The 18,169-nt window shown below is 38.2% G+C and overlaps 1 protein-coding gene across 6 annotated transcripts in view; it reads left to right on the forward strand.

Annotated features, from left to right (window-relative positions):
* Positions 1 to 1,016: 1,016 nt before the first annotated feature.
* The window catches only part of lrch2 (leucine-rich repeats and calponin homology (CH) domain containing 2), a 99,270-nt gene continuing 82,117 nt past the window's right edge, over positions 1,017 to 18,169 (forward strand). For 3 of the 6 annotated variants that reach the window (XM_067438524.1, XM_067438525.1, XM_067438528.1), the window contains exon 1: positions 1,017 to 1,326. In XM_067438524.1, coding sequence (XP_067294625.1) covers positions 1,071 to 1,326 — 256 coding nt within the window. In that variant the 5' untranslated portion in view covers positions 1,017 to 1,070. The remainder of the gene's footprint in view (positions 1,327 to 18,169) is intronic. The other 3 variants (XM_067438526.1, XM_067438527.1, XM_067438529.1) reach the window with 1 other exon arrangement.

Raw genomic sequence — 18,169 nt, forward strand, 5'->3', positions numbered from 1 at the left:
AAATAAATAAAACAATAACTTAAGATAGACATAAAGTTAAATAAAATTATGAAATGTTTACAAAAAGAAATACATTTTAAACAGCTCTCATATTTTTTTAAACATAATATTTAGGTCCCCCCCCCCCCCCCCGCACACAAACACATACATTTATGAAATACATTTATGAAATACTGAAATGAAATTTTTATGAAATTTAAAAAAGATAGGCTTTTTTTAATGTAATTAACAATTACATTTATGAAATACTAAATGTATCTAAAAGAAGTAGCAGATGAATTAACTAATATTCCCTATTGACAAGATTTGAGATACTGAAGTGCAGATGTCATCAAAATCAATCATCCATTGGTGGAAGTGAGAGAATGCTTCTCTAATTGTGAATTTTGTCATTGTCTTGGAGCACACTAGCTTATAGATAAAAAGCAATATATATATATATATATACACATATATATATATATACATATATATATATATATATATATATATATATATATATATATATATATATATATATATATATTATTATTATTATTATTATTATTATTATTATTATTATTATTATAGATTTTGTAATGGGGTCATTACGTTCCAAGGATTTTCTCTATTCAGCCGCAAGGGTTCGCCTTTGAGCTCCACTGGCCCATTCTCTGTAGCCTAGAGCCTACCACACTCACCGCAACCCTACCACATGAAAGGATACGCCCTAAAAGGAAAGTCATTAAACCCATCGTTTACCTTTTCACTCAACAGTTATTTAAGAGATTAAAAACGCCTATATGACTAAATTATAAACTGTAGCTTTTGAAAGTGATGCAATCAGAATCCATTATTCTCGCCTCACATAAATATCCCCGATGACAAAATACATAACACTGGTCTAATTATGTAAAACAAAAATATGAATGGTTTCTCTTGGTCATCCTTGTACCTGCCGTTAGAGCTGTGCCAAATCCCCCGCCCCTTTCCAGTAGTAGCCCTTCCCCGCCCCAACTCCGTCTGCGTCCTCGGCGCATGCGCGGCACGCCAGGCAGCCCCCTATTATTATTGTAAGAATAATTTCACTTATGAAAATGGCGGCGAGTCAGGGAGCTGTGGGACCCGCGGCGGCTCTCCAGAGCCAGCATTATCTGAACGTCGCGCACTGGAACCCGGGCGTGATGCAACAGCAGCAGCAGCAGCACCAGCACCCGCTACACACCGCACGCAGTCTGGAACGTGCACTGGAAGATGCCGTCTGCTCCGGGATGCTCAACATCAGCGGAAGAAAACTGCGCGAATACCCGGGGCTCAACTACGATCTGACCGATACTACACAAGCAGGTGGGTCCCGCAGATGTGGGATAATCTCCTTTCGTGCTCCACTGACACGCTTCTCACTATTCTTGTTTCACGAGGACAACAAAAACATAAACCGAAGAGCGTGGGTGCCTTTTTGGTGCATTTGTGCGGTGTGTCAATGGGTGTTTGTGTGTTCACTACAATGGAGCCAGTGCACATGGTGTGTGTAACGTTACAAGAGAACCGCCTATCACGCGTTATCTCTCGTGTTTTTTGTAGCTTGCGTGCGGTGACAAGCAAATTTAGACTTGGCATTAGAAATACTTGCTTTGGCACTGGCGTCTCTGTTTTGGTTCCACATCCCATTTTTTACATATCATATTTCACGAATAAATGAAACTAGACTTCAGCTTGAACGATAGAAGATAATTTTTATTATCTTTGCTCCAGTAATTCAGCAAGTTTTCACATGCAAACCCGTTGTCACCACTGCAGCCTATCTATAGCCTACTAACAGCACGCGACAAAGAATGCTCTCTTTATATTTGACGGAGCCGTTTTATGTATCATTACGGGAACAGTTTATTTAGTGGATATGGTATTCATGGATGGTAAAATTTAAAAAAAAAAAAAAACATTTTTGAAACCGTAGGTAAATGCAGATAGAGGCTGTAGTGCCAGACAAAAGATGCAGCCCATCGTCTCTATAATAACGCTCCTTCATCCTCTCAGCGCAAGTCAACGTGCAAGCAACTGTGAATGCCATTTAAACACTCATTTTATTTTCAGCTAATCTTTAGAATTATGATTTAGATGTTTGTAATAGTATAACAAGCTGTTGTTTATGTAAATGATTATTGGTCTTGCAAATCAGAGTCTATTGAGCACTAGGCCTATAAGCTCTATTATAAATATTGCAGAATTATATGGATTAGCTAGTAAAAAATGAAATGGCTGCATCTCTTTCGGAAGTGTCTGTGGTCTGTAATGGTAGTCTTGCTGCAGCAAACTGCCATTCAGATGAGAAGCAGACAGTGGGAGGAGGGACACTAATCCATTCATTCATGCACACCTTACACACAGCATCATGTCTACACTCCCATTCAACAGTATTGAGTGTCATTCGTGAATAGGCCTTTTGTGATTATTTGGCTGTCTCAAAACCATTTTAGCTGTATGAAGGCTCGTTTGTTTATATCAAGCCATGTTTTGATTCGCTGACAGTCACACGGCTTGTTGGCCGAAAGAAGCCTGTGGCTGTTTTAGATAACACTAAACATTCACTGGTTTGGTTTTACTGTTACTGTCAGGGTCGTTAGCATGCAGATTGCATTTGTTGATAGCACAGGGCTGCTTTTGTGGACTTTTGTTTGTGTGCATGATGTCTATGCATGTGTCCGAAAGAGGAAATAGTTGTATGTGCACCAGACTGTCACCTATAAAAGGAAGTTACTTTGTCGCTGATTCAACTGAAGATACATGACATGACTGCGCTTCTGCATAAAGAGAAGAGAACCCTCGTCTTGCAATCTGTGTTCTTCTTTGTGAGAATGAAGTTGCTTGTGTGCTTGTTAGTTTTTGTGTATTTTACAGTTTGAGTAAATGTGTAGCGGGGTCTGTTCCAATGGCTTCAGTGACCCACTTGACTGTACTTATTGTCTGTTTGGCCACAAACTTAACACTAGAGTATGAAGACACCCCCAAGTCTCTGATGTTAAAGTGTTACAAATGTGAAGAATTCCCTCTATTTGCCTTCCTTGCCTTCATTTTCCCAGCAGTTTTCCCATTTGAAGAGAACTGTTTATGACATGGGTAAAAAAGGTTGCTGCATATATCTGTCATAATTTGTCTTTATTGATAAACTCTATCACATTTCTGTGAATATGCATGATACACATATTCATATGCCCCAGTGCTGTACATTGCAATGCATCCCAATATCATTCTGTAATGGGATCTTAAATATCAGTTTCAATCCTTCTCACGCAGTTTTCTTTACTATTGTGCAGTACTTTCCCATAGAAGGCTTTAGAGTTTACTATTTAGATGACCTGCTTATCATTTTTCTCATGTAGAAGTTAAGTACGAGTGGCATTTATTAGTGATATTGGAAGATGAAGGGGGAAAAGATGACTTATAAATCTTAATATCAGGTTATCAGACTTTTATCTTTCTGTATACTAAGCACTATAGAATATTAATGTGCAAAGTTGTCTTTCAGGGAAATGACTTGCATTAAGGCAGTTTGTGGTCATGCATGTATATGAATTATGTATGTGTCCGCCGTGAACATAGTGTTGCTTTTAGGATCCCAGTATTAAAGGCTGATGCAGATGTATGCTTATGCTTGCTGTAACTGCTTTTAATAACTGAATAATATTTTCGCTTTAAAGCACATGAAAGTTGTCAGAGATGTTGAAGATTTGACAAAGCATGGAACACAAAATAATATATTTCGAAGAACAGTTTTGGTTACCATTGTCTTCCATTGTTTAGTCAAAATACAGACATTTCTTTAAAAAAACCAATCATTTTTAATGTCTCACAGAATTACATCATACAGTTTTGAAACAACTTGAGTATGAGTAAATGATGACAGAAGTTTCATTTTGGGTGGAGTTTCACAGTAAATGTTGTCACGTGTGAAGTACATTAATGTCTACTGTCTCTAGGCAGAACTCTTGGGGTCATGACATCATAGGGCTTTAGAGGAAGTGGTCGTCATAAGGTTGAAGGCGTAATGAACCCTTTTCACGTTTCTGGATTTTGAACGAGGACGTAAAGAATAACAGGTTATACCGTGCACTGGTATAGCGGGGTAAATTGGGAGACTGTAGCAAATGTTGTTGCAATGGTCACTTTTATGAAAACAACTAAAAAAATAAAAATCTATAGGCCTATTTCCCTGACTTTCCAAAAAGAGAAAATATGGTGACAAATTTGCTGTCACTCACTCAACAGCAGTATTTTTAAACTCTACATTTGACCTGTATAGTTGAATGAATCTAATCCTTTTAATGCTTGTTATTGTTATTCACAGTTATAAACCTGCATGTCTGCATATTTTATGAATATTAAAAGTTGCAGTTGTTAAAAAATATATGTAGAAAATCAATGTAATGAGAGGCCTGGTGTTAACTAAATTGCCATATTTATCCTGCTAAGAAAAAGTCAACATAAAATATGTCCTCAATTCTGTGAAAAGGGTTCGCAAAGTAACAGGAAGTCCCGAGGATGTTTAGGGTTCCTTTTTAGGGTAATTTGAACACCAGGAACAATGTAGTCCTTCTTCTGAAAGTATAGTTCTCATTAGATCAGTAGCTATTACAAATAAAGAACTAAAAGAGTGTTTTAGTTCTAAGTAGAGCCCAAATGATTTTTGGGGGTTGGTGCCAATACTGATATTAAGGAGAAAAAAGTCAATATATTGGCCAAAATTCTTTGTATTATAGTACATTACCAGTCAAAACTTGGGCATACTTTCCCATTGGTGTGTCCAAACATTACATATGGTACTAATACAGTATATGAATAATATTGTACATAAATACAACAGATGAAAAACAGCCCTTTTCAGGTTTTTCATGTAGGTCTAAACTAGATTTTCAGGTAGTCTACAGAAATAATCAAATGTAAAATATCACTTTATAGCCTTCACTGTACATAATTGCTCTTATTAAAGTTATTCGCATGCACTATTTGCTTTTTTTTTTTTGCATGTCATGCAGGGCTCCGTATTATCCAGGTTTTTTTACATTTATTTTATCTCGTCTTTTATAAGAAAGCGCTTCCCAGCCATTGACGATATTTTCCGGCTTTCACTATTATACGCTGCAGAATCTCCTGACAGGCGAAGAAGCAGCAGAAACGAGTGATCGGTCTCATTTGTAAAATAACATGATCATCAACAATAAACAGCGTCTAAATCAGAACAGCTGTTACCAAATAAAATGTTGCCCCAGGACAAGCTAAAAGACTGTGAAGCTTTGGTGGTTTTGATGAACTCAGTCTACTCCATCTGTGTTTTGATCATTGCTCTGAGTCTGATCCAGATCCAGTCTTTGACAAAAAGGTGTTTTTTTTGTTTGTTTTTTTCCCCTAAGTGTTGCTTTTTTCATGAAACGTATCCACATTCAAGTGTTGATTTAAAAAATAAAAAAACATAAAAAGAATCAAGCATAAATAAAACAGAGGGCCTGTCCTTTATGATATATTACATGTTAAAATATTGATACAAGATATTCTGTGGGCCATCAAACTTGATGACTGGCAAATTCAATGTTTTTGTTCACTTAAGATATAACCAACTATTTACGACGATACTCGATAAGACAGGCATGTTGACATAATTTTGTGTGAATATTCACGCCCTGAGACGTGTGGGCATGTTCATATGGGTGGCATATATAGGGAGTTCAGAATTATTAGGCAAGTTGTATTTTTGAGGATTAATTTGATTATTGAACAACAACCATGTTCTCAATTAACACAAACTCATTAATATCAAAGCTGAATATTTTTGGAAGTTTTAGTTTTTAGTTTTAGCTATTTTAGGGGGATATCTGTGTGTGCAGGTGACTATTACTGTGCATAATTATTAGGCAACTTAACAAAAAACAAATTTATACCCATTTCAATTATTTATTTTTACCAGTGAAACCAATATAACATCTCAACATTCACAAATATACATTTCTGACATTCAAAAACCAAACAAAAACAAATCAGTGACCAATATAGCCACCTTTCTTTGCAAGGACACTCAAAAGCCTGCCGTCCATGGATTCTGTCAGTGTTTTGATCTGTTCACCATCAACATTGCGTGCAGCAGCAACCACAGCCTCCCAGACACTGTTCAGAGAGGTGTACTGTTTTCCCTCCTTGTAAATCGCACATTTGATGATGGACCACAGTTTCTCAATGGGGTTCAGATCAGGTGAACCTGGAGGCCATATCATTAGATTTTCTTCTTTTATACCCTTTCTTGCCAGCCACGCTGTGGAGTACTTGGACGCGTGTGATGGAGCATTGTCCTGCATGAAAATCATGTTTTTCTTGAAGGATGCAGACTTCTTCCTGTACCACTGCTTGAAGAATGTGTCTTCCAGGAACTGGCAGTAGGACTGGGAGTTGAGCTTGACTCCATCCTCAACCTGAAAAGGCCCCACAAGCTCATCTTTGATGATACCAGCCCAAACCAGTACTCCACCTCCACCTTGCTGGCGTCTGAGTCGGACTGGAGCTCTCTGCCCTTTACCAATCCAGCCACGGGCCCATCCATCTGGCCCATCAAGACTCACTCTCATTTCATCAGTCCATAAAACCTTAGAAAAATCAGTCTTGAGATATTTCTTGGCCCAGTCTTGACGTTTCAGCTTGTGTGTCTTGTTCAGTGGTGGTCGACTTTCTGCCTTTCTTACCTTGGCCATGTCTCTGAGTATTGCACACCTTGTGCTTTTGGGCACTCCAGTGATGTTGCAGCTCTGAAATATGGCCAAACTGGTGGCAAGTGGCATCTTGGCAGCTGCACGCTTGACTTTTCTCAGTTCACGGGCAGTTATTTTGCGCCTTGGTTTTTCCACACGCTTCTTGCGACCCTGTTGACTATTTTGAATGAAACGCTTGAATGTTCGATGATCACGCTTCAGAAGCTTGGCTATTTTAAGACTGCTGCTTCCCTCTGCAATATATCTCACTATTTTTGACTTTTCTGAGCCTGTCAAGTCCTTCTTTTGACCCATTTTGCCAAAGGAAAGGAAGTTGCCTAATAATTATGCACACCTGATATAGGGTGTTGATGTCATTAGACCACACCCCTTCTCATTACAGAGATGCACATCACCTAATATGCTTAATTGGTAGTAGGCTTTCCAGCCTATACAGCTTGGAGTAAGACAACATGCATAACGAGGATGATGTGGTCAAAATACTCATTTGCCTAATAATTCTGCACTCCCTGTATGTTATATATGCTGATGCCGATATTTCAGGCGATAAAATTAGCAGATCGATCTCTTGAATGGTCAGTAACAAACAGGTTTGATATTTCAATTGATTGTGACTCATGAAGTTGAATTGCTCTGTCATAATATTGAGAAATGAGATTGTGAGTTTCTTTATTTTGAGGTGAGACAGGCAAAAGGTGTTTCCAGGAACTAAACTTTTTAAATAGCTTGTCAATGTCTGAATGACTGACTCATGTTGTTAATGCCACAGATCTTAATTTATTTACAGCATCTCAGTGTTTCCCACAGATTCGAAAGCAATGTGCGGTGGTGGAGGTGAGGGCCGGGGGGGGGGCTGTCGTCTAACGTTAGGTCTCTGTTCCATTCTGCTGCAGGCAGCTCGTATAGATTGACATTTTTGATATCTAGCTCCTCTAAATACCTCTGCCTGGCGCTGGTAGCAATTTCTCCCTGTAGTTAATCTCCATTTCTTTTTATTTTCCATTTTAAAAAATTTCAGTTTAAACGACGTGATAATTCCTCCAGCTGTCTTTCCTGCTTCGATCTCTGTATCGCTCTTACAGTGTTGCCCCTGGCAACTTATAGCGTTGGATCCCAAAATGGTGGACGGGCCCAAACACCGCCCAATTTGTCACGTGACAGCAAGCTACCATGACGTATATCCTCATTCTCAATTCAAATATATTGATTGACAGTTTGACACCGCACTGGTTTGTTTTGAACTATTGAGAGTGGCGTGACCGCGCGTGCTGCCGCCCGATGAAGGCATGTCGCAAAGTTATGTCACACTAAATGCACCAAAATGCAATAAAACTTGTTTAAAATTTACGGTTGAATGCGACACACCGAGTGTGTGTGAGTGAGTAACAGACACGCAAAAGGGCGGAGAGAGAACCAAGGAAATGCAGCTGAACGAATATGCGTGTGTCTTTTAAATAACGTAAAAATGAATGAATGCCGACGCAATATGTGGCAGCTGGTGTTGATTCTGTGGCAGTCCGCCACAAATTAGTCTATGTGTGGGAAACACTGCATCTTTTGTCTATCTAACCCTGCCTATCCCCTTCGTTATAGCCCTCATATATATCTCCTTTTGAATAGTAGCTTGAAATTATGCATTAATGCATTAACACACTTTTACTGGAAGCTGTTGCAAACTATTTTTGTTATTTATGTTATAGAGAATGTCAACTTGGTAACATTTAAATCAGTGGAATTACCAAAAACAATGTTCAAAGGTTGGGAAAAAAAATTGTAGTATGGGGCAAGTGACTGCACCGTCACAGTCTATTTCATTGAGCTCTGCTTTCATTGAAATATGCGTCACTAGATTTTAAGATGAACTACGTAACATCATTTTGCTGGTGTTTCCTTGCATGGTCTTGGGACAATAGGCAGGAGACCTCTCTGCCCTTCACAGATGAACACACACACACACACACACACACACACACACACAGAGCACTCTCCAGAGACTGAGGTAATTACACATGATCTGACATGCTGGTCCCATCTGTAAGGTGTCAACTCCAAACCCTAGTGCTCAGCATCATGGTCTTTGTAGTTCAGACAGCACATCAATGTGTTGGGATGCTTTGCAGCACTAAGAAAAATACTTTTAGGGAGATATGAATTGAAAAGTTAACAGATAACTCAAGAGGGATGAATGCAGTCTGATATGGTTGACATTGAGAAACAAAATTAGGCTAATTACGGTAGGAAGTTTACTTATGGTAGGACATTTACTAAATATCTTCATGGATCTTTACTTAATATCCTAATGATTTTTGGCATAAAAGAAAAGTCTATAATTTTTTATCCAATTGTTGGCTATTGTTAGCCTGACAAGCCAGACCCGCATCAAGATGTTTGGTCTGGAAACTCACCATTGACAGGCCTCAATCCGAGAGGCGGGATAAACGGTTGTCTTTCAAACTCCCTCTGCACGTTGTGCATGCAATTGGATATCGCTACAACCAACCAGAGTAACGAAGGTGAAACAGAGCTCGTTGACAGATTAAACTTTCACCGTATCCGGTCGGCAAAACTCAGAACGCATCTTCCCTTTTTAAGAATGACTTCAGTGCCGTTCTTTGTTCTTTTCTCAGAGAAAAGCTTGACTCCAAGTCTTCCAGAGTTGCGGTCAAAGCTGATTCGAAAGACCGCCGTTCGCCAGTTTCGGTGTTTACTAGAAGAAGCACGCAAGCGCAACTCGGCCGTCATTATATTAAGCCCCGCCCACCGACTCTATACACGATGTGATTGGCCCGACCAGAGTTTGGTGTTTACTATTGATCGACCGATATATCGGATTCCCAATATTTTTCCCGATATTTAAGCATTTTCCCATAATCGGGTATCGGTTTTGTAATATCGGATTTCCCGATAAATGGCGCCATCTTGTGGACGTTTTGAGAATTGCATACAAGCGCGCCATTAACGGACTGTCTGAGGGGAGATGAGTCAACAACGGTGTTTAAAGGTAAAATAACCTGCATCTCTTAATTAATAAACTTTGTTTGACATAACATTAATGCACAATTGAAATATGCACAAATAAGATGTTAGATGATATTATATAGTTTAAACATGGCACTGTAGAGACGACTGACAGAGTCGTCAGGTAATCCGTTATGTCACATTAAAGACGTAACTTCACATGAATGAAACAAAACAGCCATGAACGAGAGCATGTTGGAAGTAAAAGCACCGAATTTCTTTCTGTGTGTTTATGCTCAGTTGCATTCAGCCGTTCACTCACCGAGTTGTTGCTCCAGCATATATGCTAACGTTACCATAGGCTATGTAGGCTAAACAAGACCAACTCGTTTAAAACTCCTTAAATTATATTAACATCTGCTATATAACATTTATATAATAAACATCTTATTAATTACAGCTCCGTGAAAATGAATTATTAGGCCACCATGAATGAGAGCATGTTGGAAAGCGCTAAACTTATTTCTCTCTCTGTGTTGTTTATGCTCTGCCGCATTCTCTCACTGAGTTGCTCTTCCAGCATAGGATAGTCACCGTATGTAAACAAGACCGACTCGTTTAAAACTCCTAATTATATTAACGTCTGCTATATAACATTTATATAATAATATCTAATTAATTACAGCTCCGTGAAAATGTATTATTAGGCTTATCTCCGCGAGATGTGTAAGTTAAACGCAGAGATGTAAACAGCGCTGTCGTCAGCATTTCATAGACATACCCTGCGTCCCAATTCGCATACTATCCATCCTAAATAGTATTCGAAAATAGAATTAGTATGTCCCAAATCGTAGTATGTTGAAAAGAGTATTCCAAAGATACCCGGATGGTTTACTATTTCCGGTCCGAATTCACAGTATGGATCGATGGGCACTCAAACGGCTGATATTGCCCACAACCCATTGCGAGTTGGACGAGGATTCGATTAGAACTACAAACGCGGATAAAAAGCATTAAAAAACTACAAACATGACGGATGTGCGACTTCGACGGTTAAGTAGAGAAGTTTAGATAAAGGGGTTTGAGTGACCAACTATCAATATTTAACCTGACAAAAATATATTTATTCAGTGTTGTCCACATTATATTTCACCTGCAGCATTGTGAACTTTTTTAATGACACGTTTTGCCATTAACTTTTAAATGCATCCTTATATTTAAACTGCAAACACATGAGGAGAGTCTCTGACCCACAAAGACCCACACATGGAAGATCAACGAGCGGCTACATTTCTCTCCGATACGGTAGGAGATTAAACTGAATGTGGAGGATTTGAACTGTGACGAATCTGACGATGATTGACAGGGCAGATAAACGGTGACGGGATGCACGTAAGATGGCGAAGTAGTATGTCCCGAAGCTTGCATACTTTTCTGCTACACACTCAAAAGTATATACTTTTTCTTCACAAAAAGAGTACATACTTTTAGGACGTAGTATAAGTAGGCGAATTGGGACGCAGCAATAGACAAACATTAATTTTGATACCGTACTAGATGAGATAAGAAAAAGAAACAAACCCGCGAATACATCATAGCTATTACAATTCCAGAGAATATTAAATCTTTAGTCTATTAAACACATAAACCTTTTAAAACTGTAGTTTAAAATGAATGCTTATATTTATGCTCATAGTTATGGGGATTTGATAGACTCAACTCTCATTTATGTTCTCCATCTGAAAATATTAGACTTTATATATGTGTTTTGCCTGTTGTTAATATGGCTGCATTTATAAATAAAAACTTGAAACAGCATTAATGTTAAAAAGACTGCACTGTATTTAAAAAAAAGCAATTTTTTTCAGACTATTTATTGATGTAGATGTCTTTTGTTCTGTATGTAAGGGAGTGAAACCGCAAAAATTACAGTGTTTAAAAAGTACAGTTAAGTGCTGTTTCTGTAATTATAAAAAACAGAAATAACACAATAAATAAATATTGGTTCTATATATCGGGTTATCGGCACATAAACATCCAAATAATCGGCTTCGGTTATAAAAAATCAATATCGGTCGATCACTAGTGTTTACAGCTAAGAAGTGAATTGAGAGTTGCTAGACGACACTCGCGGCAGATAAGATTGGTTGCCGCTAGGATGCGTCTAGATTTCTAGGCTAGGCTATTGCCACAAATATACCCGTGAGATAGGCTTGGGCGGTAATACGGTAAAATGGTATACCGCGGGATCTAAAAATAGCAACGGTATCAGTTTCAATACCGTCAAACCGTCAAAAAAAAAAACAGATCAACTTACATATTGCTGATTTACAATTAATTATTAAATATTTAATAAGTTGAACTAATTAAACTATTTACATATTAAATACTATTTATTTATTAAATGCCTAAATATGTGTATGCGTTGTTGTGACAGCGTGGATGAGAGAGAGAGAGAGAGAGAGAGAGAGAGAGGGGGGAAAAGACGGCGAGTCGGGCACTGAGTTATTCGGTCTCGAAAAAGAACAAAACTTCTGCAGTTTGGAAGTATTTTGGGTTTTGACGGTAAATACAGACGAGGCAATTTGCAAATTGTGCAACAAAAAGATGACCGCGAGAGATGGAAATACCTTGAACCTAAGGGCGCATATCCGAAACCACCATCCACTCACTGCTGCGTGGATGAAAAACCGAGCGCACCCTCGGACTATGCTGTAATATTGCCGAAGCCTTTTGTCACACAGCTGGCAATGTAAGGAATAAGCATGAACTCCACAAAAATCAAGTGGACATGGGACTCACAAAAAAAATGTAAATTGTCTGACAATTGTTTCATAACGGTAAGCATAAAACGTGCAGAGAGTTTCTCAGGGGCAGGGGCTCAAATGTAAAAAATAAAATAAAAATATATGCCTATATATATATATATATATATATATATATATATATATATATATATATATATATATATATATATATATATATAAGCCAAGCCAACAGTTTGTTGACGCTGTCTGAGCCTTACATCATAATGTTTTAATTATTCACGGTAATACCGTATACCGAGGTAAAATAGGGAGGAGGTTTGACGGTATCAAAATTTGGATACCGCCCAAGCCTACCGTGAGACTTATGACTGGTTTTGTGCTCCAGGGTCACAAATGTGCATTTACTTAAAACTGTTCATGCCAAGGAATATTGCATGATTATACATGGTTCTGGTGTAATTAAATTAATATTGAATCAAAAATTTTTTTTTTCATCATCTCCATTTTCAAGGTAAATTAAATGTTGCACTTGTTTGCAATTAGATTTTTATTTAAAAACAAATATGTTCATTAAAACAATTCTGTGAAATTAATAAAATATGGTTTAAATATTTTTTTGTATGAAATATATTGCTTATTGATCTCTTTAAATTGACTTTTAATAATTTTTGAGATCTTCATGTCATTTGGAGCGACCACTCATCATGTGGTGCAACCAATAATAACAATAACTGTATTAAAATTAAATATAAAGTTTCTGTAGTTTTGCAGTAAAATATCCAAAAACCACTAGGCCAGTGTTATTGTTCAGTTGAGTACCTACAATATCCCAAATGTTTCCAACTATTTGTAAATTGTGAAAAAATTGCTATTTTAACTAAGGACCAGGACGCTTCAGCATAGCGTTTGAACTATGAGTCGTCTGTCAATCGCGTCATATCTGCGTTACCTTCGGTTTTATTCTGCAGAAGCGTTTTTCTCTTAGCAGTGTGAACATGTGACAGCAGCGCTGAGCGAACACACAGAGTAACGTCATAACATCATTTTAAACACACTTAAATGTATCTAATATGATAAACAGAGCTGCTTTACCTTATAATCATGACCGGAAAAAGCGGAAGTGCGCGCACACCGGCGCCTGTGTCCCGTCCCGTCTTAATAATAGTCCCGGTACTCGCGAGCCGTGTGTTTATATAACAACCGCTTAAGCGGCTGTGCTCAGCTCCACAACACTCTGCCCTGCTCTGCTTTACACTACAATAACGTTAATAACCGCATCCATGAACGTGATTTCTCCCTGTGTCCTATTTTCCATCGGCTTTGTTTAAAATAGGCGCCCTCCAGTGGACGGAAAGTTGCATAGTGCACCTTTAAGTAGGGCTGTGTTGAAAAAATCGATTCACCAATTCTGAATCGATTTTCATTTTAATTTCTAAAGATCGATCCGTAACTCAGAGGATCGATTTAATAATAGGCCTACATTGAATTTTAATTTGCGGCGTCATTGAATTCACGCATGAATTCAATGTCGCCGAGAGTTGAAGCATGTTCAACTTTGAGTAAAACGCAGCGCTTATCACTGTCACTTTTCACCTAGACATCCAATCACAGTGGAGGAGGGGCGGGACAAATACAATACAGACCAACTTCGCATTCTGCGTGTCGTCATCAGATGACAACAAGCAATAATAACAGAACAAAATGATTTAAAACAAATGCCAGAGCAAATACTTTACATTGTATCTGCAATTTTAAATAGAATCAATACAGGAACAAACTACCTGTGAAATTCGAAAGACCTCCGCGGATTTTCCGTATCATAACAACAAGCAAGTCTCAACTGAGGAGAAAAAAACGCTGCCTGCCAAAACGCTCTCAAGCGCTCACAGCGAGGAGTTTTCAGCCGGCTAAAAACGCTTTGGTGGCCTAACGTTATACCGCCGTCACCATGCTGAAGAACACAGTCGTTCTCACTGCAGCGCGCTCTTACTGCCAAGGAAGTTGTAATGGCTGCGTTGTCATGACGGCGCGACAGCACAGCTCCACAGTGCGCGTTCGCTGACTCGGGCAGCCTGGAAGGGGGATTGTTCTTTACAACCATCAATACTCCATTAATTTGCAGCTGAATGTCTATAATAATAGTATTAATATGTTGCATAACTACAGTCCTGTAATTCAGGTAACAGCTGGAAAAAAATGCTTTCTTTAAAAACACTTATCTAAATCTCGAATTTCGGACCAGATCGGATCGTATCGAATTAAATAATGATAATCGATTCAAGATCTTGAGAATCAGAATCGAATTGATTCTTGAAATTTGAATCGAAACCCAGCCCTACCTTTAAGTGAATGGTATTTGAGTTTTGCAAGAAAAATACTGAAATTAAAAAACTAAAATAAATGTAGCTGTGGTACTGAAATTGGTACGGAGTACCATAAAATTTGTATGGTATTGGTGGTACTGTACCGTGACATTCCTAGCTGCCAGCATTTATTATCTATTTACTGAACTATTATTTGGAGGAGTATTGTATACTTCAGGTTTGTTCATTCATAGGATCTTTTGAGTTTTGTAAGACAAGTAAAAAAGAGAAAAAGGTCAATTTATGTTTTGTTTGATTCGTTGATTTTCAGTTATTCTTTCCTGTGACAAAAGACTTATTTTTTTAGAGTTGTTTAAGTGAAAGAAGATCCTGTTGTAATGTTCAATAATTTATTTTATTATAAAAAAAACATTTTACTTTGAAGAAAAAGTGGCTTTTTGTTTGTATTAGAGTGCGGCTCGGGCCGCAATTTTTCTGTCCGAGCCCGGCCCGCATCCGACAGAGCAGTAACCGAACCCGACCCGAGCCCGACAGGCATTAAAATATTTATGTCCGAGCCCAACCCGAGCCCGACAGTTAAAATCTATTTTTTTTCCTCATATACTAATGACACGTACGTTTGCTTGTGTGGAAAGACCGCTTTTAGTAAGCAACTGTAGGAAGGCATTCTAAAATGTTTACAGACGAGCGCATCAGCACGCGCATGGGGCATCAAACGTTACACATAGCCCAATCAAATAGCCAACTGAAATTAAATGAACAAAGGTCTGCTAAAAATGGCCCAAGCTAACAGAACAAAACATTAACGAAACACAATTGAAATGCTTATTGAAATGAAAGTCATCTTACCAATTTTCTCAAACTGTATGGTTCCTAAACTGCATGGGATCTATTTACATAATCTATCCATCAAAGTTTAGGTTAATCGAGGTTTTATGCAGAACAAGGATTGCATCAACTGTGGATGGCTTCAAGGCTGTCCTGCTGCCAGCAGCGCTGAAGTTGCACTCACTGGAATGACAAGGATGCCGCGGGCAATATGCACTCACGTGTTGCGCGTTGTTGTCACGGCGACATAAACAAATTTCCGCATGCAGGAAGACGGATGTTAGGGTAATATTTTACATTTATTTTAATCACAAAAACAAACCATTGCATCAAGTTAAACAGGCCCATTGGCTATTGCATTATGAGCAGTTTTAAATTTGAAAGGTTCAATGCCTTATCGCGCTGACGTGACCGAGCCCGACCCGAACCTGAGCGTCATTTCTAAATATCCGTCCGAACCCGGCCCGACCCGTCGGTATCCCGAACCCGGTATCCATCCTCTAGTTTGTATATGCTTTTAATTATAGTTCTTAGAAAGAAAATCGGAATCTGCAAAAATCTGTATCGGCCGATCTCACTAACAAAAAATCGGAAAACGGAATCGGCCAAGAAAATTGTAATCGGTGCATCTCTAATTATACTGCTGTTGTATCTATCGCTGGGGTAATTTTAGCCACTGACTTTTCACATCTTCTTCATCCTTCATCCTGGAAGTGTTTACAAAGAGAATTTGCTTTTGCAGAGCAGAAAACAGCATCTACTCGAAATGTACTTAACACAAAGCTGCTAAAGTGTTAAGTTTATAATGGCAGTAAATGGCGGTTCTGATTTTGAAGTTCAAAAAAGGGCATCCATCCATCATAAAAGTAATTTATACGGCTCCAGGTGGTTAGTGAAGGCCTTCTGAAAGCAGATAGCCTATGCAAATCGACTTAAGCCAAAAGAGTAACCCCTGACGTGAGCACTATGATGCCTCTCACAGTCCAAACAAATAGGACTGGGCAACAATCTCAAGCTCCAACCACATTTCTCATTAAAAATTCTTGTTTTAGACTAGTAATTCATGACCAGTGTTTTGCTTTGCTCTATCCTCTGCATATCCGTATTTTCCAATATGATGCGCCAGGTCAGAGGATACTCTTTCGCCGTAAATCAATGCGTATGGCTGTCTGGATATTTTTCTTACACAAACGCATTGCTTTGCTTCAGAAGGCCTTTATTATAACTGCCTGGAGCCATATGGATTACTTTTATGATGGATGGATGTTCAAAATCAGGAACCCTGTTCACTGACATTATAAAGCTCGGAAGAGCTAGTATATGTATATATATATAGGATGACCTAGGATGGCTTGAGGGTGAGTAAATCATTTTTGGGTAAACTATCCCTTTAACATAGTTTTTCACTGCTGTCTGAGATTGCAGCAGTGACAGAATCTACAGTGACAGTCGGGTCCAGACAGGCTCGGCTTTAACCGAGAGAGTGCCGATGTTGCCTTGATGACTAGAAATGACAATTATAAATGCAAGCATTTACAAACACCCCTCTCTGTGTATTGATGAGACCGAATACTAAAGGATGAGTAGCTAGTGATGAATTTTAAGTTAACAGAAAGGTTCATACTTAATGTGAAATGACTGGAAGTGTAACTGTGTAAAACATGTTTTTGAAAAAATAAACACACAAACTGTAAAGAGAGATACTACATTATGATATGTTTCTCTGTTAAGCCCCTGAGCTGGGGTTTCATTTAACTCCCTTTATTCAGACTCACTTTTAAACACTAGCTGTCCTCAGTTTGGTCATAATTGGATAGATTGACTGTTTAAATAAAATTTACTCTGTGCAACAAAAAATAGTTAGTCTTTTACAGAAGACAGTTTCTTAATCTTGTACAATGACAGTATTGAATGCTGAAAAAGCTCTGCTGGTCACCAGTATATGTTGTGCTTTGGTCCTCAGTGTGGGATATAAATAGGCTGGTATCCCCACGAGACTGACTAGAAAGTTGTCTTTGGTCAAACAGTTGTGCTAACTGATTAGCATCACCAGATTTGCATGGCTTTGTTGATTCATTAGCTAGACCGGCAGCAAACCTGTATTATTAATCAGCCAGGACTTACATAGAAGTTAATGCCTTATTTTCCACATAATGTTGTGAAGCCTATTAACAAATTTGGTACCAGCAAATTTGGAGTTTGAAGTAGTGGTCGTCAGTAAGAAAATACTTCAAGCAGGCTACAGTATGTTTACCAGTTGTGTGACAGTTTTAGAATTTTAATGTGCACTACAAAGAGTCTATGTAAATATAGGCTAATGTATTTTTTATTATTATAATTTTCAATTTTTGGTATCCTTTTCTTAAGGAGCATCATTTATTTTTAGATTTATTTGATGGCCAGTTGGGGTCTGTGCAATAAATATTACAGTTCTAAGCAATCTATTTTGTTTTATTGTTCCACTATATTACTGATATTTACCATAATGTATTTAATTTGATAGGTGTCCCCACATTGTCCCACAGCAACATTAAAATAGTGTAGATTGGTGTACAATGTT

Source organism: Pseudorasbora parva, chromosome 3 (genome assembly GCF_024679245.1).
Source record: "Pseudorasbora parva isolate DD20220531a chromosome 3, ASM2467924v1, whole genome shotgun sequence".
Lineage (NCBI taxonomy): Eukaryota > Metazoa > Chordata > Actinopteri > Cypriniformes > Gobionidae > Pseudorasbora > Pseudorasbora parva.